Genomic DNA, 23,272 nt, shown 5'->3' with positions numbered 1-23,272 from the left:
AAAAGAATATTTATGAGATTATTAAATCTTATGTAATTCAATGAAAAGTAGATAATATGAATATCCATAGGCTATATATCAACATATGAGTTTTTGGTTTGACCAATACTATACTAATGTGATCAAATTAATCTGATTTCTTAGATTTTCATTTGAAGCATTTGCAGTAGTAGGGGTACCTTTATATATTAACATATTAAAAAATTGCGCTCCGATTCGCAGTTTCTTCATGATTTTGAGATTGCATTAGATTTCGCGATGCAGAAAAGAATCACTTTAGATTCCCGTCAAACTCTAAGTATAAGCATGTCTCTATATGTAGAAACTGTCTGTGCTATTTATTTCCCGGCTCAAAAAACCACGGTGTCTGTGTGAGGAAAATACCCATTTTAGGACCCTGGGGGTCATGAAAATTTTCCAAGAGTTGGAAATATAGGGTATCTTGATTTCGATAATCTTCAATCAAGAGTTGATATGAAATGGATAATATTTTAATATATATGAATATTGTATTTTATTGATTTTTTTACTAGTAAAAGCAATATATTCTCAAATTACTAATATATTCAAAAATTAAGAACTTATGAATATAAATCATGTGAGTTTACGGATAGAAAATAATATTGGTCTGCACAGTTTCTTCATATTCACAAAACAACAGCCCTTGGGGTTGGGGCGCGATCAAATACTTGAAAATTAATTTTGGAGTCCATATGTGCATAGTATAATGGTTAGAATTCCCTATAATAAACCTTGTTTTGAAGTTCATTTGCCGAACATAAAACTTTTTTTCGAAATCGAAATTATTTCAAAAAAATATATCTTATTTTTTGCTTTTTAAGATAATCATTATACACAAAATATTAGTAAACTATTTTTATTTGAATTACTAAAACTTTCAATTTTTTTATTCTCTGATATTGACTCTCATATGATACATTATCCAATATATATGATTTTCTGCTGTTATCAGTTATATTACAATGAATGCTAAATCATCAAGCAAAGCTAACTCAATAAATATCGTGAATTTCAATTTTCACTACCATAGATACTTCCATATGAAATATTAAAACTTTACCATGCTTTTACCCCGCATAATATAAAAATATATCCTTTTATACCAATTGTAAAATTTGAAATATCGAATTTGATAAATTTATCGACAGTATGAAATATTTAGTAATTCACTATACAAATATATCTTTGAGGTTTCATAAATTTTAAATTAGAATGATTGTAACATACAATGAGTTCGAAATTTTATCCCAAATCTTGCTTGATGATTTAGCATTCATTGTAATATAACTGATAACAGCACAATACACTATACTTAGATCATGGGTGATATTTTTCAAATATAATGGGTTAAACAAAATTCAATTTATTAGCATCAGTATGTGTTCGGAAAATAAACATAAAATCCATATTCTACATATATTGGTTGTATGTGGTGTTTAATTGCGAATGTATTTGCTTCAAATCAAAACAAAATTCTCCTTGGAGCCTTTTTGGAAAGATCTAATAGAAAATGGAATAGTTTTTTCACGACATAATAAATTGTAAACATCATATATTCATGTAGACTCTTTCAATCTAGCTAAAATAGAGTTATATATTTTGGATCATATCCGATTTTCAGTGCATTATGCTCTGAGATCAATTGAATACAGGAGTTATCACAGAGATTCAGCTTTTAATAAAAGTGCTCTATTCTTTTATTCTGATCCGTTTCATATCACATGGCTGAACCCCTATTTCGAAAATGTAAAAGAGATGATTTTTTGATCTTCTTATTACTAGAATTATTCAAAAATATTTTTCAAGATTTGCCAAATCAATAGCCAAATGGTCGATTAAAAATTGTTCCGATCATTTTTTTGAATGTTGTAAATTTTCGAATTTTGAATTAAAAAATTTCATGGCTCCATTCACACGCCTCCACCCTCCGGAGAACCCAGATAAGCAATATGCCAATCAGAAAGAGCTTACACATGTATCCATCGAAGAACTTCTTGAATTAAGAAAGCTTCCAGTTTATACACAAAACCAAAAAATCGTCCAGGTCATCTTTTTCATTCTTATTGGTATTCCAAAGCTTCTCATTGTTCTTCCATACTTCCTTATTGCATTTTCAAGCTTCGCTCTCGCTTGCTTTGTTTGGCGTTTAATCGGAAGACCAGAAGATCTCAGAAAGAAGCTTCAAGCCTACTATGCTGCTATTGCCAGAATCCTTTTGTTCATTTTAGGCTACCACAAAGTTAACTATCATGGTGAACTTGATACAGATGCCAGATTTTTGGTCTGCAACCACGTTACATTCCTTGATGGCTGGTTCTTCTTGTCATTTGGCCCAAGACCACTTGCCAAGAAGGAACTTTTCTCATGGCCAATCGTTGGCGATATGCTTGAGGTCTTCGACGGCATCCCAGTCGACCGTTCTAAGAACTCTGGCGTTTCCAAGAAGCTCATTGACAACGCCCTTGACTCAGAAGCCCCACCAGCCATGCTTGCCCCAGAAGGTGCTACAACATCTGGTCTTTACATGTTCAAGTTCCACTTGGGAGCATTCCTTTCCGATCTTCCAGTACAGCCAGTCGCTATTCGTTACACAATCTTCGGTTACCCAGCTGATTGTTCCCATCTTTCCTTCTTCCACCATTCATTATGGCACCTTTTGATCTTCCTTGGCATTCCTCATATCCAGACAGATATTTACTTCTTCGATTCAATGTCAATCAAGACAGAAGGAAAGAATCAACCATCAATTTTTGCCGAACAAGTCGAATTGAGAATTGCTAACTTCCTCTGCGTTAAGGCAATCGATCAAACAAACTCTGCGATCTTCAAGGAAAAGCCAAAGACAGAAGAGCAAATTGCTAAATAGAATATATGAATTTGATACCTAAAAATCAACTGTTTTGACCTGTTTTCGAGAATTTTCCATCCAAATAAACATTATTATAGAATATAGAGTGTTTCTCATTACGAACAATTAGTAGTATATGTTGAAGGGTTTAGTGACTTTTTTTGTTACATCTATATATAGACGATGCATTAAAATATATTTATTTATAAATCATTAAAAATTTAACATTAATTTTAAAATAATTTATTTTTTTCTTTATAAAAGAAACTATATATAGATGATGTCAGATATTCCGCGATTAATTAAACATCATTTAAATCCTGAATGGGTTAAACTTCAATTTAAAAATGAAGATTGTGAATTATTAAATGAATATGAAAGCCAAAATAAGCTAATGAGGTATAAATATAATGATAAAGAATATTTAATTTCATGGAATCAATGGAGTCATAATCAAAGACCTCATAAACGAGAAGAAGAAATTGAAAATAATGAAATGGAAATCATTGATGACATTAAAGAGGATGGAATTCCTAAATTTTGTAGAAAAACCTTTAGAACTAAGTTAGGAGCATATAAACGTAGAGTATTAAATCCTGAATATCTTAAACATCAATTTAAAAAGGAAGACTGTGAATTATTAAACGTTAATGAATATGAAAATGCTAAATCAAAACTGAGATATAAATATATTGGAAGTGATGAAAGGTGTAAAGATAAAGATAAAGTTTATTCAGTTTCATATAATAACTGGCACACGTTAGGGATAAGAAAACATTTAGGAGATTATGGTAAAAGTTCCGAATTCTTCAAATCTAGTATGTACGAGAGAATAAAAGAAATTAGAAATAATTATTTTCATGAATAAAAAATAAACTTTAAAAATTCATGTCTTACATTTTTGAATAATTTATTTTTTGTAAACGTAAGAATTCACACAATATTGACCGATTTTGTAAGTAATTTTCATACAATTGATAAAATAAATGTATGATTCTTACGGTTTTTATTCTTACGTTTTTGAATAAATCATGATTTAAAAATTTTCAGAATCGTAAGAAATTTTCACAAACCCTTTACATAATGAAGTAAAAAATAAAAAATTTAAAAAATAAACTTTAAAAATTCATGTCTTACGAAAATTTAACATTAATTTTAAAATAATTTATTTTATCTTTTATAAAAGAAACTATATATAGATGATGTCAGATATTCCGCGATTAATTAAACATCATTTAAATCCTGAATGGGTTAAACTTCTTACGAAAAATTAAAACTTAGTTATGTTTATTATTTTATTTTTTTATTTTGTATGAAATGAGTGTCAAAACTAACGACGTGAAAACATTAGGATTCACAAATGAGGAAATAAAGGATATATTAGATGAGGCGGGTTATGAAGTTAGTAAATATTATTTATGAAATTGTCAAAAATTTGCTGAGTTTTTAAATGAGTTTGATTATGATGGAAAAATGAATAAAGATGATGTTATAAATTTCTTATATCCCACATCTGAAGAAGAAAAACCTAAAGAACCCGATGTTTTCCCTGAATATTATGAAGAACGGATTAAAGATGATGATGAATATGATGAAATTGAAAGACTGGAAAAAATAAGAGATGAAATAGATGAAAAAATTAAGGAATTAAGAGAAGTTGAAAAATATAATGAAAATGAAGTAGAGGGTTTAATGAATATCCCAGCTTCAGAATCAGAAGTTCAGAAATCTCATGAAGAAAGATATAAAAATTATGTCTCAGAATCAACACAAAATTTATTAGATGGTGAAATAGACGAAACACTTTCAGAAGAAGGTACTAAATTTATTCGTAAACATAAGTTACAATTTATTGATAATGAAGAATACCCTTGTATATTACTTTCACCTCCTCTTGATTCTGAAAAATTCAAAAAAGCACTGAAAAATGTAACATATGCAACAAATACGATTAAGAAAGAAGATCATGATATTTACACAAATTATTATTTAAATAAATGTACAGGTGTTGATAAAGTTTTTGATTTATTAGATAAAATATCAAAAGAAACCATTGGAACCTATAAAATTTTGTGTGATTGTGGTTTCATTATTGAAGATACCAATAATGTTTCATATGAAAGAACAGCACCGAAGGAAGATGAAGTGGAAAGGTCTATACCATTCGTTATTAAGAACATAAAAGATATGAAAACGTATAAGCATTATATTTATTCATTTATTTCAGAAAAAATGGAAGCAACCCATAAAACATCATCTCATCATTTTATAGCTATTCATACATTCCTTTTCAAAGTTGTGAAATTAAATAAGACAGGAATTAGATTTAATGTATCAGGGTACGCATTCTTGAGTAAATTAAAATGTATTCGTCACGTCGCAGATGATAAAAATTTATGTGTTCTTAATTCATTTTATGGACTTTAGCCCTGGACTCTCTGAGTCTCGGACTTTAAAATAAATAAACTTTATTTTTATTTATTTTTTTAATTTTTATTCTTACATAAATGAACAAAAACGGAACAGCTAAAATGAATGATAATCAAATTAGAGCAGAAGGTAGAAGGTTATTTAAACGCTTCTATAACATTCCTGATGGTGTTAATCCTAAAACTCGTAGAAGCTATTTAAATGAAGCAATAGATGCATATGAAGGATTTGACATTTCATCAGAAAGTGAGAGGTTAGCAAGAATGTTAAATGTTAATATTGATTTTTATTATTGTGACCCTCAACCAGAAGACGTAGACATTAACAAGGTAGACTTTCCATTAGTGGAATCAATAATGATAGATCCAGAATTTGAAACAGTAAATATTTTATTAACACAGAGTCCATGTGGAAAACTTCACGCTGACAGAATTACAGACGTTGAAGCACTCACAGGATATAAAGTTTGCCCCTTTTGCAAAGAAGAAGTATATTCTATCCGTGATGATCCAGAAAGGAAAAACCAAAGAAGATTTTTAAAACATTGTGAGAAATGTAAAGAAAATAATGGAAGATTAATTCAAGACGTTCAATTGCAAAACACACAACAACCATATGCACCACATATCACGAAACAGAAGATATATCAATGGCTATTAGCACATAATTTGCAGGAATATTATAAACCAACAAGATATTATATTACTTTTGACTTCGAAACATTAGAGACTAAAGAAGAACTTCAACTTTCTGAATGTGCAACTTTGAACGCTTACTTAAAACCATTTATGGTATCATCAACTGTCAAAATAAAGCCGCAAACGGACTCTTTGAGTCCTGAGGTTGTAGACCGAAGCGGCGAGGTCGTAGACCGTGATAAAACATTTACGAGGAATTTTTGCTTAACATCAAGTGATTCGTTCATCTCTGATTGGATTGAGTTTTTATTTTCAACCTGTTCATTAGTTGCTAAATCAAATATTGAACAATATGAAGAATTAATGAAGCCGCAAACAGACCAAACGGCGGGGACTTTGTCCCATACATTAAATGAAAAACAAAAGGAAGCATTTAAAGAACTTTTAGATGAGGGATTCAATAAAGTGAATATCATAGGTTTTAATTCAGGAAAGTTTGATTTAAATTTAATTCTTCGTGATTTAAATACTGCAAAATGGAAAATAAAATCAATGCTGGGTTCTTCTTCACAATTTAAGCAAGTCATAGTAAAGAAAACAAACTGTCCATATGAATTAAGATTTATTGACATCAGAAATTATATAGCGGGTGGGACATTAGACCAATTCACTCAAGATTTCGGAAACAATAAATCACGTGTTAAATCCTTTTTCCCTTATCAATTCATCACATGGGAGAATTACGAAGATGAATTATATAAAAAGGAACCATTCACTCAAGATTCATTTTATTCAGCATTAACACAAGAAACAATATCCGATTCAGATTATCAAATATATCTCAATGATGCTAAAAATTTTAAGAATAGATTAGAATATTTTATTCATTATTGCAATAAAGATGTTGAAATTATGATTGACCCAATTGATAAAATTATCGAAGAAACATTTGTTTATAAAATTGATATGCTTCATAATCTTTCTTTATCATCGAATGCATCAATGATTCGTTACGCGTTAGCATATAAAGACTTTAATCCTAACGAAACATATCCAGAAGAAGAAAATGTGGAATCAAGTTTTGAATTAACAAAAAAGTATTGGAAATATAAAATTGAATCATATAAGAAACAAGATGAAAAAGCAGAAAGAGATACTAAAAATAATGTTTCAATGGATGATTTTCAATACTATCATGATTTAATCCTTTCATCTAAATGCAAAATGTGTGGTAAAGCGTTTACATATGCAAATAAACCAACATTAGATAGAATCGATAATGAAAAACCACATACCAAAGAAAATTGTCAGTTAATGTGTTGTTATTGCAATGTCGTGAAATCAAATAAAGATGAAGATGTTCAACGTTTAAGAATCAATTTAAGAAATTATGCATTAAAAAATAATTTACCAATGACTTTAGATTCAGTTGAAGCTTATCACATTCTCCGTAATGGAATTACTGGTTTATCAAATGTTCAACATCGTGTTAATCTTAAAGGAATCACACACATTAATAAACTTTCATATAATCCAGAAACTAAAACTGTATCAAATGAGGACACCACCAACATTATGACTCATTTCGTTGGTGTTGACTTTAATTCATTATATCCTTCATCATTTTCATCTAATCCTCATGATTTCATTCAATATACTGACCATAAAATGTATATGCCGGGAAGATTGAATGGTGTTATCATTTGTGATACAGCAACAAAGAAAGCAAAAGCACTGGGAATAATTAAGAAGAAAAATACTTTATTCGTGGCTGAAGTAAAGGGTCACATTGATGAAAAATACATTAATGATTACATAAACTTTTTACCGATAATAAGAAACTTAGATATTATCACAGATGAAAAAACAATTGGCAGTTTTATGTATAATTACATGAAATCAAACAATCTACCAGTTGACCAGAAACAGAGAAAATTAACTCAGTTAGCATCAACACACAACCAATATCAACCATTTTCTTCTTATTATCTTTGGTATCTAATAGACAGATTTCATTTTATCATTGATGACATTCAATCAATTTTAACATTTACTAAAAACACTTGTTTTAATGAATTTGCGAACAAATTTATGAACGAAAGACAAAAGGCTGAATTAGAAGGAAATAAAGGAAAAAGTTTATTTTGCAAGATTTCACTTAATGGATCATATGGTTACGATGCAATGAATACACAAAATTACACAAAGACTAAAATAATGAATGCACAGAAGGCACGCGTTGCATGTATGTCAAATAAGTTTAAAAACATAAGAGAAATAGGTGAAGATACATATCAAGTGATGCTTAAAGATAGATTTTATAGATGTGATACATGTTTACAAGAGGCATTCTTCACTTTAGATAATGCTAAATACTGGTATTTGGTTTTCATTTATGATTTTATGTATAAATGCATGAATGTTAATCGTTTTCATTTCATTGAAGGTGATACTGATTCATCTTATTGGGCAATCGCTGGTGATCCAAATCTTCCTAACACTCAAGCATTTCAGCATTGTAACCGATAAAAAATTTTATGATAAAAACATTTTCAAATTCGCACCTTTTGATTTCTTCTGTTTTGATGAGAAATTTAAACCTAAATTAAAGAATAAAGCTGAAGAAAAAGCACATGAGAAGAAGTTATTGGGTTTAGCAATTGAGAAACAAGGTGATAACATGGTTGCTTTATGCCCTAAGTGTTATACATCATTCAATGGTTCAATTGATGGAAGTGATTTTAAAAAGATTGCACAAAAAATGAAAGGTGTTAGTTTACGACAAAATAAACAATTAACACCTAAAAATTATTTGGATATAATAAATGATAAAGTGATATTTGATGGTCAGAATATTAATTTACAACTTAAAAATGGGTCAATGACTCGCTTAACAATTGGTAAGACTGCATTAACAGGAGCACACACTAAGGCTGTATGTTGTGAAAATGGATGTTGTATGCCATTTATTTAATGAAATGCCACAGAAGAGACAAAAGGAACCGTTAATGATGGTTTTGATACTATGATTCAAAGAGGTGGGCACCCTTAAAACATTTATTTTATTTTTATATAAATGGATAACACAGATTTAAAAAATTTAATTGATGATTTAGTACTTAATCAAAATTTCTTAGTTATTATGAATTAAAATCATATCTCCAAAAATATAATAATAATATAACGGGTGATGATATGGATTATTATTATTCGTATTATAAAAATGAAATTTTGAAATATCATGATAGAATAATTTCTAAAATTAAAGACAAAATTAAAAATAATGAATATTCAAAGGGAAAAACTAAATCACAGCTTAAACAGTTGAAAGATTTCAAAAATAAAGTATTAACAGAAGAAGATATTGATGAATTATATAATTTATATAATCCTGAGCCACAAAAAACAAAGCCGAGGTCTAAAGTAGCAAATGTTCAACAGCTAAAGGAAAAAACACCCAGGTCCTTCAGACCATAAATGAAGCACAAGCTTTAATTTATGATTCATTAGTTAAACCATATTCAGCCCGACTTTTAAATGAAGATCAACTTTTGGAATTCATCCTTCAACATAAACTCGAAGCGGGAAAGTATATCAAACCTTTATATACAGCATATTTAAAACAAATGAATAGAATACATCCAGAATTAATGAAGGGGGGAATGAATTCCAAAATCAAAGCAGATAAAATTAAACCACTTGCAACACCAAAACCTCCAACAGTAGTACCTCCTCCTCCTTCAGTTAATCCTTCATCATTCACTTTATTATATCCATTTCAAACATTAAAGAAACAAAAAGATTTTAAAAAGGATTTCAAGATATTAAATAAACCAACTGACCCGAAAATTCAACCGTTAAAGGAAAAATTTAGTCGACCTTCATTTGCTCCATATCCATATTCATACGAAATCGATCATTTAGAATATTCAAAAGGAAACGTTACTTATTTATTTACCATTAACATTAACACTAGATATTTATATTGCATTCCAGTGAAAGGGAAAACAGAACAGGAAACAAGAAGAGCTATTCAATACTTACTAGATCATGAAAGAGTAGATAATATAAGGGGTGATGGTGATAAAGGATTTCAGGCAGCTATGACTCATTATTTCCCACAAATTAATTTTTACTTTCATCTTTCCATATACGTTTCATAATAAAATAGTTGATGCGGTAATGAGAACTCTTAGAGATGCGTTAGGGGTTAACGGTCAATATACTGGGATGGAAATCATGACTCCATCATACAACAGTTAGTATATTATTATAATAATACATGGCATAGAACTATAAACATGAAACCGGTGGAAATGAAAAATGATATTTCAAAAGAATGGGAATATATTAGAAAGCAAATGGAAAGGTTGAATGATGTTAAACGTGAACAAATTAATTCGGGGCTCATGAATTTTAAACAAGGAAATAAAGTTTTAATTCATCTCGATTATGGAAAAACTGATAAATCAATGACAAAAAGAAGAAGAAGATTTGACACAATAGCTGAATTTGTTAGATATATTAACGGCAATGCATTAGTTGAAGTTGACAATAAATTAATAGAAATTCCGATTTATTTTATTACTCCATTATATTTAAATAATATTTAATTTTTTTTTATTTCGTAAGAAAATGAGTGACAACGAAGCAGTCAAGAGTCCAGACAATGAATATAAAAAGAAACTAAACAGAATTAAATCAAAAATATGCTATTACAAAAAGAAGTCGCAATGCGGTGGGGTTGAAAACAATAAAACTAATGGAACTGAAAACGATAAAGAGAGGAGAGAAATAATCGAAAAATTAGAAACTTACCGTTCAATCCTTAAACTGAGTGAAGCAAAAATAAAAGAATTTAATAGAATAAATAAATTGGTTGGAAGAGATGAATTTAATAAAGATGAATTTTTAAACTCAATCCAAATTTAATTTTTATTCCTCTTTGACAACATCTCTCTTTCCATCATTACTGCATAACCACATTTTCTCAATTTTAGTGGTTTGTTATTTTTAGCAAGTTCTCGCATCATTTTTATCATTTCCTCCCTTGTTATGATTCGTGGTAAATTTTGAGCTTGTGGGGTATTCATTTATGATAAAAATAAAAATTTAAATTATGCCGTTCTAAAGTTTGTGACAACATGACATTTTGACAACAACATGGGTTATTCGATAATTAATTATTTTTGAAGAACTGAAGGTGTCACCATGTCACCATGTGTCACCGGGTAATTTAACTTCTCTGAAAAAATGTGACAACATGACATTTTGACAACAACATAGGAGGAAGGTAGTTATGAATTATTTTTGAAGAACTGAAGGTGTCACCATGTCACCATGTGTCACCAGGTTAATTAACTTCTCTGAAAAAATGTGACAACATGACATTTTGACAACACAGCAGGATTAATACAAAAATAAATTCAAATCATACTTTGTTTTTTCTATTGCATTATATCTTTTATATCTATAATATTCTAAATATAATGTTTGCTTTTTTGGGTCTACACGTGTGTCAACACCATAGTCATAATAATGTGGTACTGGAGATGGGTCAGGCAATGTCATATCTACCATTTCATAAACTCTTAAATATTTCTTTTGTTCGTCTCCATATAAGTTTAAGTAGCAGTTGTTGTCTAATGGAACTTTAACTTGTGTACCATCATTCTTTTTATAGCTTACATACATTTCATTGTTATTTTTCGGAATGAGTTTATACCGTATACCATTTCTTAAGGAGTGTACAAACTCCCATCTAAAATATTTATTTTCTTCATTGACAGAAAAGTCACCAACAATAGTTTCAATATTTTTTGTTCCTATCAAACTTTGGTATATTTCGTTAACATATTTCTTATCTGCTTTCTTCCCTAACTCATTGTTAACATATTCCTTATCCGCTTTAAGGTCTAAACATCCTGAAACCCATCCTGTATCAGCTTTAGTTTTTAAAATCTTTGATGTCCATTCATGATACCATTCAACCCTTTCTTTAATTTCATTATCTTTTTCATCAACATAAACCAAATTTGCTTTCTTCATTAACTCACTAGCCATTAATTCCTTATCTGCCTTCTTCTCTAACTCATCATCCACATATGTTTTATCCGCTTTCTTCATTATGTCATTTAGGAAACCTTTTATGAATTCCTCATTAAAATTAAATCTTCCAATCTTCAAAACTTTAGGAAATGCATTTAATGCGTAATATCTCTGTTCTTCTGGTGGAATTGATGTTATATCATCCGTTATTCCTTTAATTTTTGAATTCATAAATAAAATTTCTTTTATATTTGATATCACTGCACCACCTTTGCAAACGAATTCGAAATGGTCATTTTTCAATACTATCTCCAAATCTCCATATTTCAACCTTTGCGTTTGTTCTGCCGTCTTTGAATTATATGCATATATGGCGTATGTAATGGTCTGCGGTTGCTGTTGTTTAATCATTTATTATAATTTAAAAATAAATATTTAATCCGTTATCTCATCAGCTATTTTTTCTATTTGAAATTGCCATAATATTTCATTCATAAATTCTAAATCACAATCAAATAGGTCAGTTACTCTAAATTTATAATTTGATAAATCTTTTGAATGAAGAATAAATGAATTCCCGGATAATTGAAACGGATATGATAAAGAAAATGTGTTTAAGTTGATGGATAAAATGTTTTGTATTGATGGGTAAGAGTTAGGGTCTAATGTTTGATGTGAAAATCTCATTGGGGTATTAACTTTATCACATTTGATTAAAATGAAATTGGAACCGGTGTCAGAATACAAAACATCCCCAACATCTTTTTCAAAATTTAATATCCCCAACAATGAACGAAAATGAGGAGTACAAAATTTAATTTTCAGCGGAAATTTAATAAGGTTATTTATTTCATCAAGTTCAAAAAGTTTATCGGGTTTTGATTTAAAATTTTCTTCATACCATACGATAAATGATTCATTTAAATAACTTAAAATCATGTTAATATCCCATTTCGCTATCACATTATTTATATACATATCATACGTTTTTTCAAGGTCATCTTTAATAAATGATATATAATCTGAAGGGTCTAAAAGAATGGGATTAAATTTACCACTCACAGAAACGAGAGTAACATTATAAATTCCGCTAACTGTTAAATTTAATTCACAGTTATTATTCGAAATAATATTGATAATTGACATTTTTTATTACGATTAAAAATATGGTAAAGCGTTATTTTCCAGTGATAAATAAAACTAGAATAAGATTACCTCAAGAATTCATAAATTCAACGAATAAGAAATTCATTCATGTTATAAATTTTAGTGTTTTCAGAAAATATGAGTCGATGTCATATTCATCAACAGGTTATATTTCACTTCATTCAAATTTAGTTCAATCAAACCCATATAATGACCATTTCATAAGATTTTCAGATGGTATTAAAAATGTAATTGATAGATTAAAATATGAACAGATTGACAATATCGATTTTTGGAATTTTGGTTTAAATATCCTGATGGAAAAAAGATTGAAGTTAAAGATAAAGCTGATACTATAACAAAAACAATTACAATGACCGATCCGGATAGTGGGGAACAAAAAGAAATAAAACAAACGATAGAAACTGGTGAAAGGTCAATTATTATTTGATTATGATTCAAAGGATTATTATTCGATAATGTTAATGCTTGAATATTAAATGGCCTTAACAAAGAATTTTTTCAAGTGATATTTTATATTCATCAACTATTTTATTATAAATATCATTATATGTTAAATGAAGTTCAGTTGTTGTTCCATTCTTTGATATCTTAATTGTGCTAATATCCTTTATAGGATTTATTTTTGCAACTGTTCCGCAGCATGAAACATCATCATCTATGAAAAATTGAATCTTAACGTCTGAATCTTGAACATCACAAAGAATGGCGATAATGTGAATTAATGATTCATAAGGTAAAATAATTAAACCAGATTGGTCAATTAAATTTATTATTGAATCATAATTATTAATTATTATATCACGGTAAATTTTCATTAATTCTGAATTAATGTCTATTTTATATGGCGCATTGCGACTGGAATCATAGATTCCTGGGTTCTCGATGTTTGATGAAAGAGGCGGGGGGTATGTTGGATAAGTGGGAATTTTAACGGGTTCTTTACCAGGTTCAGATAAAATGATTGGGTCTTCATTCTCATGGTTTTCTTCCTCCTTTTTCGGTAAGTCACGAGTTAATAAATTTGGTTGAGTTGCTGACCTTGTTAATTCGGGGCTAACATTAACTTTAACATTTTGAATAATTCGTGATTTATCATCATTTACGTTATAACCAACCGTAATCTCTGCTTTTGCGTTAGTGTTCTTTTGACTAGTGAAACGTCTTCTCATTTATAATTGAATAAAAAAAGAAAAATATATTTAAAGTTTTATTTAGTTGTTACGGTAATATCCCAAGGTTCATCATTGTTTGCTTATACTTTCTTTGTAACTGCACCAATTATGTTATTGATATTGCTTTGAGTTTCTTCCAGTCTTATTTTATCATTTACAATATCTTTAATCATTTCATTACATGCATTCTTAAAACCATCTGATTTTTCTAATTTACGTCTATCACTTTCTTTAATTAAATCAAAGTTATAACCTTGTTGAGAATAAAGTGGTTTCTTTATCAATTCCTTGAACGCTTCTGAAAGTGAAGATGAAGAAATTCTTGCCACTTGAATCGGTTTAAATTCTGCTTTCATTGCTTCTTTCTGTTCATTGAACACTGGATCGAATAAAGCAACTTTAAAGAATTTCTTAGCTGGAATTTCAGGTCTCAAATTTGCATATTGACCATCAAACTGATTAACATATCGTGGTAATCCATCCGGTCCCTCTTCAATAGCATTTAATTCTTCATTGAAATAAGAATATGGATTATGACGGTATGAATTAATTGGACCATTTTCACCTTCTCCAATGTATTGTTTAACAGCTTTTCCATTTTCATCAAATTGCATAGGATAACGTTCATTATATGCTTTACGTTTAGGATAATCAGATATAGTTAATTTGTAACCATTTATGACTTTAATATTACCTTGACCATCAGTAACGAAAACTTCATTTATACCATCAGGTTTTCCATTTGGACCCGTAATGTCTGCTTCATGTGCTTCCCAATTTGGACCTTGACGTTTGGCATATGCTTGAGCTTCTGGTAATGTTAAAACGTTTCTCATTTGTTTAACATTTTTTGAAGACCAGCAACAATATGAACTAATTCTTTCATTCCATCAGGAACTTTCATAGTTCTATTATATGGACCCTTTTTGTTTGTCCCTTGTTTTAATGGAACCTGTAGAGATTTGCTATTTCTGTCATGTTTAATTATAAATAAAAATAAAAATTAATTATAAAAAGTTAATCAAATTTAATGGAACCTTTATTTAAATCAACTATTATTTTTCCATGTTCTCCTAATTGTTGATATTGTGTGTAAAGTTCATTAATGCTCATTGGTAAATTCACTTGATAAAGCATAACGTTCAACTGTTGACGACTAAACCCACTGAAAATGAAAAGTGTTGATAGATTTGATTTAATGTTTGTGCTTAATGCTTTGAAGTATTGAACAGCCATAAAGAATGAACATTGAATGTGTCGACATTGAGTTAATAATTGATTAAAATATGATTTCTCATTAGTTATTAGTTTTGATTTCACTGCATCATCTAGAAAAATGAGTGAATGCAAAAATTCTCTATCAAAATTTGAAATAGAAAGTGTTTCAAATAATTCATCCCGTTGTTTATCAATAATTTTATCCTCTAATCCTTGCTTCTTGATTGTATTATATAATTCTTTATACATTAAAAAGTTTTTTAAATAATCTTCTGCTTCTTCTTGTGATAAATAAATAATTGGAATTTTGATTAAATGCTTTAAAGATTCAAATGTATCATCTGAAGGTGAACCTGAACGGTTGATATAAATTAACACATGTGAATGGGGGGTAGTGTTAGCAATAATGATAATTTGTTTTAATATCGTTAATGTTTTACCTTTATTTTGTTTACCAATTGCTGCAGTGATTGAATTTAAATAACATTCAGAATATGGAATTTTCATTAATTTTTCCTTAGATAGAGCATTTCTATTATCACTCAATGCTTCATTAATCATATCATCTACGTATGTATTATATACTCCTGCTAATTCTTCAGAATTTAAATCCATTTAATCAAAAATAAATTTTTAATTTTAAACATTTCTATTCATCAATATTTCATCATATGAACTTCTATACTGTGGTGGTGTACCTGTTGGATGATATTTCAAACCTTCATCCGGTGTCCATGTCCAATAGTAGTCCTAGTAAACCAAACCTGAGGAGGATTTGTCACCTTTGAACAGTAAGTGTCATTTTCACCCTGAATGATTGGATAAGCTTTCACTTGTACTGTAACTTGTGAGTTGAAAGTTTCTAATCCATCAAAGAATATACCCGCTCCATCACGTTGAACTGGAATAGTGCATAAGAATGAAGTTTGGTCTTTCCATGTTCTAGCTAATGGCGTGCCATTATCATCATTCAGTGGTCTAGTTAATGAGTCCTCGTATTCTTCCGTGCATTCATTCACTCCATCTAAATCAGAAGCTTGAAGCATACGTGTAAAGAATATGTCACCCACTGTGGTCATCGCTTGATCGGGGAAGTTTCTGGAATCTATAGTGACCTGAAGACCTCGAAGCATTGGATTTTCTAAAACTGTTCTTTGCATTGCATTCTTCGGAAATGTTAACACAACATCTGTAACATTATGAAGAGCGTATGAGAAATCTGAGCTAATACCTTCAGGAGTGATGCAACCTCCATTTAGTGAACGAACGTCAATATGTTGAGCTGGAATCATGAATGGATCTTCCTTACTGAATAAACGTGGTATTGCTTTAACTGATTCTTCAATTAAACCGTATCCTGGTGTAATGCATTTATCCTCTAAAACTTCCATCTTTGTGCATGAAATAATAACGTCATCAACTGTTGCGTCAGCAGATGTAGCGGCTAAGCTTGTAATTAATTTGGCAGGAAGTCCGATTTGTTGGAATTTGCGATCATATTTATAAACATGATTCATAATCTTTTCATAATTTTCATCAGTTATCTTTTCATAAACGTAATTTTGTAAATCAGCAACTCTTAACGGGTCAACCTGACAAAATACTAAAGTATCCCTGAAAACATAATATTTAAGAATGATATCACCAAATGATTTAGGATAATCATCGAACGCCTGAAATGCTAACAAATCATTTACCGGAATAATCATATCAAAAGTGATATCAACTTCTTCATTTGCTTTCTTGAAAACTTCTGAAGGGTCAATATATTTACCACATACTGAGTTATCATATTTTTGAACATTATTATATAACGAATGAACAAACTTTTTAACTTTCCTTTCTGATTTTGGTTTATATGTTGCAAATGCGAAAGATTCACGGGCGCAATCCATCTGAAGATAACCGGCATCACCTCTTTCGGTTTCTACTTCTAATTGTTTAAAGCTTTGATTTGATGATTTGTAACCAACGAATAAACGCATGCATTTAAAAGCGGCATCACATGTGAAAGCTTTATTTGAAACAAGAGTTGCTTTAACTTTGCGTTTAATATATGTGTCACCTAATTGATTCACATCATGAGCTGGGTTTGTAATTCTTAAATGAGTTTGTTTATCATCAAAATATGGAGTATCAGAGTCATAGCATGAACTTTCAAGTTCTCTATAATATCTTCTTCCGTCATTCTTTGCGAATATTTCATTTATCTTTTCGAATGAATGAAACACATTTCCATTAATCGGTTTAGTGTTTGGCACTAAATAGTTAGTCGTCATTTATTAATAAATAAAAAATCAAAATTAAAAGATGAAAATGAATTTTTTAATTTTAATGAAATAATCAACTATGGCTGCAGGATTTTAAGAAACTGTGGGATAAAGTAAAAAGAGGAGCGCATAAAGTTTGGGAAACAATGAAGAAAGGAGCAAATTGGATATTTAAGAATAAAGAAGCAATTAGTGACGTTGCTGAATCAATAACGCCAAAAGCCCCCAATAAGAGAAATATTAAATAAAGGAGAAAAAGTTTATCAAAGACTACAACCGATACTAAGATAAAAATAATATTTATTTATTTTTCCACTATTTACCTCCTATTTTATTAAGTATTCCTTCAGCAATTCCACCAATTGCGTTACCTGCTAGTGCTCCCATCGCCGGATTACCTGCTTTAGTACCTAATACTCCACCTATGATAGTTCCTGCCGTTTTCGCTACTGGTGCCAAAAAGTTTGCAATGGGTTTAATAATCTTTTGATGAACCCAACCCGCAGCTTTCTTAATTCCTTCCCATAATTTTTTAAAGAATCCTGCCGCCATTTCTGATTATTTCATTAAAATTAAAAAATATATTTCATCACTTATATTCTAATTTTTATTTAATGATAAATGAAACCGATTTTAAAAATAAATGAAACAGAGGAGGAAGAAATAAATGAAAGTGAAAATGTTCAACAAAAAATAAACGTTGTTAAACCAATTACTGAAATAAAAATTTTTTCATCTGTTGAAGAATTTAATGACTATTATACCAATAATAAAAAATTATTTGAAGAATTGACAACGTGTAAATTGAATAAAATGTTTAAAGTTGATGGATTCAAAATTTCAAAAATAAAAGGAGTGGTTAGTTTGAAATCTATTCCTCAATCAAGAATCACCTCATTAATGAAAATAGATGATTTAACAAAAAGAATAGAAATTATTGAAGAGCGAATAAATCAAATTATTGATTTCATAAATCATGACTCGTTGAGCCTGGGTCCTTAAAACCCAAGGCATAAAGTGCCCAGGACTTAAAGTCCATCACTGAGTTCAAGGTTATATTCATCAAATATTTCATTATTAAATGCAACTTCTGCTAGTTTATTTATTTTTTCAATACGATCATTTGAAAGTCTATCGTTTAATTTTTTCTGAAGTTTTTCATTTTCTAGTTCTGAAACTTTATTTGGATGATATGTAAATTCATGAAATTCTTTGGCCTCGGTTTTGATCATTAATTTACAAAGAACTTTTGTGGTTGGAATTCGTTTGAACCATTTATTAGTTATATTCGTTATATATTCAATATCTGGAATTAATTTCCAAATTTTTGCATTTTCAATTAATTTATTATCAAATGCAAAAGCAATGGGTTTAATATTAAACTTACCTTTATAATATAAACTTTCTACATAATCATCAAAATAAACGTCTACTTGTTTAACATTTTCAAGAATTGGTGAAAGAGCATCCATTAATTGATTGACGGTTACGAATCTTGATCCACTCATTTTATACAAATTAAAAAATAAAATAATAAACATAACTAAGTTTTAATTTTTCGTAAGAAGTTTAACCCATTCAGGATTTAAATGATGTTTAATTAATCGCGGAATATCTGACATCATCTATATATAGTTTCTTTTATAAAAGATAAAATAAATTATTTTAAAATTAATGTTAAATTTTTCGTAAGACATGAATTTTTAAAGTTTATTTTTTAAATTTTTTTATTTTTCACTTCATTATGTAAAGGGTTTGTGAAAATTTCTTACGATTCTGAAAATTTTTAAATCATGATTTATTCAAAAACGTAAGAATAAAAACCGTAAGAATCATACATTTATTTTATCAATTGTATGAAAATTACTTACAAAATCGGTCAATATTGTGTGAATTCTTACGTTTACAAAAAATAAATTATTCAAAAATGTAAGACATGAATTTTTAAAGTTTATTTTTTATTCATGAAAATAATTATTTCTAATTTCTTTTATTCTCTCGTACATACTAGATTTGAAGAATTCGGAACTTTTACCATAATCTCCTAAATGTTTTCTTATCCCTAACGTGTGCCAGTTATTATATGAAACTGAATAAACTTTATCTTTATCTTTACACCTTTCATCACTTCCAATATATTTATATCTCAGTTTTGATTTAGCATTTTCATATTCATTAACGTTTAATAATTCACAGTCTTCCTTTTTAAATTGATGTTTAAGATATTCAGGATTTAATACTCTACGTTTATATGCTCCTAACTTAGTTCTAAAGGTTTTTCTACAAAATTTAGGAATTCCATCCTCTTTAATGTCATCAATGATTTCCATTTCATTATTTTCAATTTCTTCTTCTCGTTTATGAGGTCTTTGATTATGACTCCATTGATTCCATGAAATTAAATATTCTTTATCATTATATTTATACCTCATTAGCTTATTTTGGCTTTCATATTCATTTAATAATTCACAATCTTCATTTTTAAATTGAAGTTTAACCCATTCAGGATTTAAATGATGTTTAATTAATCGCGGAATATCTGACATCATCTATATATAGTTTCTTTTATAAAAGATAAAAAAATAAATTATTTTAAAATTAATGTTAAATTTTTAATGATTTATAAATAAATATATTTTAATGCATCGTCTATATATAGATGTAACAAAAAAAGTCACTAAACCCTTCAACATATACTACTACAATTCTTGATAAAAAAAATGTTTTTTAAAAAGTTATAAGATACTGGATATGAAATAATTAACAAATATTTTATAAAAACAAATAATTAAAAATAGATAATATTACCATAATTCGATTTCATCAGAAGAACCATCGGATTTTTGGGTTTCTTCAGGCTGCTCATTACTTTCAGCTTCATTATTTTCGGGTTGTTCAACAGTTTCTTCTTTTACATCTTCTTTTGAAGAATTTTCTGGAATTTCTTGGACTTCTTCAGCAAAACAGAATTCATCTGTCAATAAAGTCAGATTTTCTGTATTAATAGGAAGATTTCCTATTGATGTAGGTGGCCATTGAATCTTTTCGTGATCTAATTTTCCAATTATTTCAATAACTGGATCTGGTAATGATTTTTGAAGTATTTCTGGATCAGCACAATTTAATATCATTGAGACTGACTTTCGAGGAGCCAAACCACGATTTAATAAATATTCAATCCAAATTGAAGCCAAACTGTTTCCTTGAGCCATTTTCTCAGCTAATTTCATGCCTACTGCAGCAGGAAAGTAACTCAAGAATTTGGATGTTTCTTGTATTAAATCTCCGACTTTTTTCATAAAATTCAATTTTAATGTTCCTCTGTTTTGATTTTTATTGAGCATAATGTCGATTAAAGCATCTACTCCAAATGATGCTATAATATTTGGTTGGAAAAATTCAAAAGGATCCTCATTTTTAGTTAAATAGCCGATAATTGACGTGTGTAGATCATTTTTATATCGAATGATAGCAGTAAGTTGTGGTAACCAGTAATTTTCTTGAAGCCATTTTAATGCTTCCTGTGCAGCAAAACAAGCAAAATCAAATGACGGGAGTTTTCCGTGTGTTGCTGAGTGTCTTATCTGTGTTATGTAGTCTGGAATACCTAAACTTGATCCAATCGATGAAATAGAGTTTGATGGATGCATTTGTTTGAAAGGTTCAACAACTCCATTAATAAAGCGTATAATTGACAATGAAAGACCAAGAACATTTGGATCTTGGTACATATTTTGTTGTAATGATGCTGTTACTTCAACAGCAGTCGGAATTGGTAATCTAGCAGACCAAGCTGAAACTTTTGCAACACCTTGCAGAATTGAAGCTTGGTTTCCGCTATATAGAAGATTATAGACATCCTCCCACTCATTCCAGTTTTGCCATGCTACTGCTTTTTCGAAGGAGAACATTTTTATACAGGCGTGTATTGTAAATTTCACCATATCAACACCTCAATAAGGTCTTAATTTTAAGTTAAAAGAGCAAGATATTTGTCTCAAGTAGTCCAAACAAAAGTAATACCCACTTCGTCCTTTCTCAAGTTGCTGATTAGTTTCTTGGATAATTTCAATCGAATTTTCAGATTGTTTACTAATAAACCATTTGGATAATCTGTTCGGATGCAGAAGTTTTCCACTTAGATATTTACTTATTATGATAAATAATAATAAAATATTTTTATATTAATAAATATACAACGTATTTCTTATGGGATCAGAGTTTCTATAAATAATTATGACATAGAATTCACCCCAAATCAAATAATAAAAATTTAATCACATCAAAATCAATGATTTCTAGGTTTTTATACATAAAAAAGGAATAAATGTGAAAATCTCCAAATTATATCAAATATTTGTTTTCCAAATTTTTTTCGTTTTTGAGTTTTTCATGTGAAAAATCTAATTTTTAAGGGTGCGCTGTAGTCTGTAAGTAAACTTCAGAATTTTTTTTGACATGATTTTTTTTTCTAGTTCGAGACCTATTTTGGTACCTTCGAACTTGAAGATTTTTCGCAAAAAATGAAACTTCATCGATTTCATTTATAAGCCAAGAGCAGCAAATCTATACAGAATCACTACGAAGATTTTGGTTTTTTCTTCAAGTTCCAAAATAAAATCAGCCGTTACAACAAATACATATCAAATATTCGGTAAAGAAGACTGCAAAATGCTTCACGTATTGAATATACAGCAGCTTTTTATGTTTATTTAAATTACGAACTACAATCTAATATATTATTTTCCGTTACTTCTTCTATTTTTCAAATATCACACTTCAGATGAATAAAAACTTAGTTTTAAATATACCTTACTCAATATAATTCACTAATTTTTCAAAATTTATATAAAATAATTTTATTTCATATACATATCCTAATTATATTATAAACTTCATATATTGTAAACATAGATATTTTCAAGATCAAATCAAGCCTTAAACACAGCATATCTTATTAAAATTTTTTGATAGGTAGGAATCTAATAGTTTGTATGCATATTACAAGCTTTAGAAATATCTATTTCGCCCAATGAAATTTATATATCTCATAATAACCCCTCCAAAACTCTATTTACAAGAAGATTTACTAATTTTTGAGAAAATTTATTTTAGCTTGATTTATAGCAATACATGAACAACTCTGCATCCATAAATCAAATATTATTGAATTTCAGGGAAGGAACCGTAATTATAAAATATGACCATTAATTAGTCATTAGTTTGGGAAAACTTTGTTATCCCAAGCATTTAGATTGATAAATAATTCTAATAATATAATTTAAATTCGAAAATAATTTCGCCGTTTATAATCGTAGAAAAAATAAAAAAAATCCAAAAAATCTTAAAATTTCAAAATACCATGGTTTTTAGAGGATTTTCGCGAAAAACGAAATCATAAATACTCCTCATAATATAATGGTTTATTATCTTTCATCAACTCCAAAAAATGTTCAG

General features: G+C 28.9%; 9 protein-coding genes and 2 pseudogenes across 11 annotated transcripts, besides 2 other annotated features; 6 read left to right on the top strand and 5 right to left on the bottom strand.

Moving 5' to 3' along the window:
• Positions 1-1,903: 1,903 nt before the first annotated feature.
• Positions 1,904-3,051, top strand: TVAGG3_0970080 (1-alkylglycerophosphocholine O-acetyltransferase protein; the record flags this gene model as incomplete). Its single annotated transcript, XM_001325001.1, has 1 exon — positions 1,922-2,887. One exon carries the CDS (start codon positions 1,922-1,924, stop codon positions 2,885-2,887), a length of 966 nt encoding a protein of 321 aa, XP_001325036.1.
• A 1,070-nt stretch (positions 3,052-4,121) lies between these two features.
• Positions 4,122-16,759: a mobile genetic element.
• TVAGG3_0970070 (uncharacterized protein) lies at positions 4,343-5,296 on the top strand (the record flags this gene model as incomplete). Its single annotated transcript, XM_051253653.1, has 1 exon — positions 4,343-5,296. One exon carries the CDS (start codon positions 4,343-4,345, stop codon positions 5,294-5,296), a length of 954 nt encoding a protein of 317 aa, XP_051079227.1.
• On the top strand, positions 6,088-7,118 carry TVAGG3_0970060 (DNA/RNA polymerase superfamily; the record flags this gene model as incomplete). Its single annotated transcript, XM_051253652.1, has 1 exon — positions 6,088-7,118. A coding segment is annotated over one exon (1,031 nt), but the record flags the coding sequence as incomplete, so codon positions are not given.
• Positions 7,612-8,209, top strand: TVAGG3_0970050 (DNA/RNA polymerases family; the record flags this gene model as incomplete). Its single annotated transcript, XM_051253651.1, has 1 exon — positions 7,612-8,209. A coding segment is annotated over one exon (598 nt), but the record flags the coding sequence as incomplete, so codon positions are not given.
• TVAGG3_0970040 lies at positions 9,014-9,511 on the top strand (annotated as a pseudogene). The gene has a single exon. A coding segment is annotated over exon 1 (498 nt).
• On the top strand, positions 10,573-10,869 carry TVAGG3_0970030 (uncharacterized protein; the record flags this gene model as incomplete). The annotated part of the gene is made up of 1 exon (XM_051253650.1): positions 10,573-10,869. One exon carries the CDS (start codon positions 10,573-10,575, stop codon positions 10,867-10,869), a length of 297 nt encoding a protein of 98 aa, XP_051079224.1.
• TVAGG3_0970020 (phage tail repeat-like family) lies at positions 11,347-12,216 on the bottom strand (the record flags this gene model as incomplete). Its single annotated transcript, XM_051253649.1, has 1 exon — positions 11,347-12,216. One exon carries the CDS (start codon positions 12,214-12,216, stop codon positions 11,347-11,349), a length of 870 nt encoding a protein of 289 aa, XP_051079223.1.
• On the bottom strand, positions 13,628-14,324 carry TVAGG3_0970010 (annotated as a pseudogene). The gene has a single exon. A coding segment is annotated over exon 1 (697 nt).
• TVAGG3_0970000 (uncharacterized protein) lies at positions 15,345-16,160 on the bottom strand (the record flags this gene model as incomplete). The annotated part of the gene is made up of 1 exon (XM_001327196.2): positions 15,345-16,160. One exon carries the CDS (start codon positions 16,158-16,160, stop codon positions 15,345-15,347), a length of 816 nt encoding a protein of 271 aa, XP_001327231.2.
• Positions 16,760-16,956: 197 nt separating the features above from the next.
• TVAGG3_0969980 (uncharacterized protein) lies at positions 16,957-17,824 on the bottom strand (the record flags this gene model as incomplete). Its single annotated transcript, XM_051253648.1, has 1 exon — positions 16,957-17,824. A coding segment is annotated over one exon (868 nt), but the record flags the coding sequence as incomplete, so codon positions are not given.
• A 2,795-nt stretch (positions 17,825-20,619) lies between these two features.
• TVAGG3_0969970 (endonucleolytic cleavage involved in rRNA processing) lies at positions 20,620-21,939 on the bottom strand (the record flags this gene model as incomplete). Its single annotated transcript, XM_001325004.1, has 1 exon — positions 20,620-21,726. One exon carries the CDS (start codon positions 21,724-21,726, stop codon positions 20,620-20,622), a length of 1,107 nt encoding a protein of 368 aa, XP_001325039.1.
• A 287-nt stretch (positions 21,940-22,226) lies between these two features.
• Positions 22,227-23,272: part of a mobile genetic element that runs on past the window's edge.

Source organism: Trichomonas vaginalis, chromosome I (genome assembly GCF_026262505.1).
Source record: "Trichomonas vaginalis G3 chromosome I, whole genome shotgun sequence".
Taxonomy (NCBI): domain Eukaryota; phylum Parabasalia; order Trichomonadida; family Trichomonadidae; genus Trichomonas; species Trichomonas vaginalis.
This window is presented reverse-complemented; position numbering and strand designations above follow the sequence as displayed.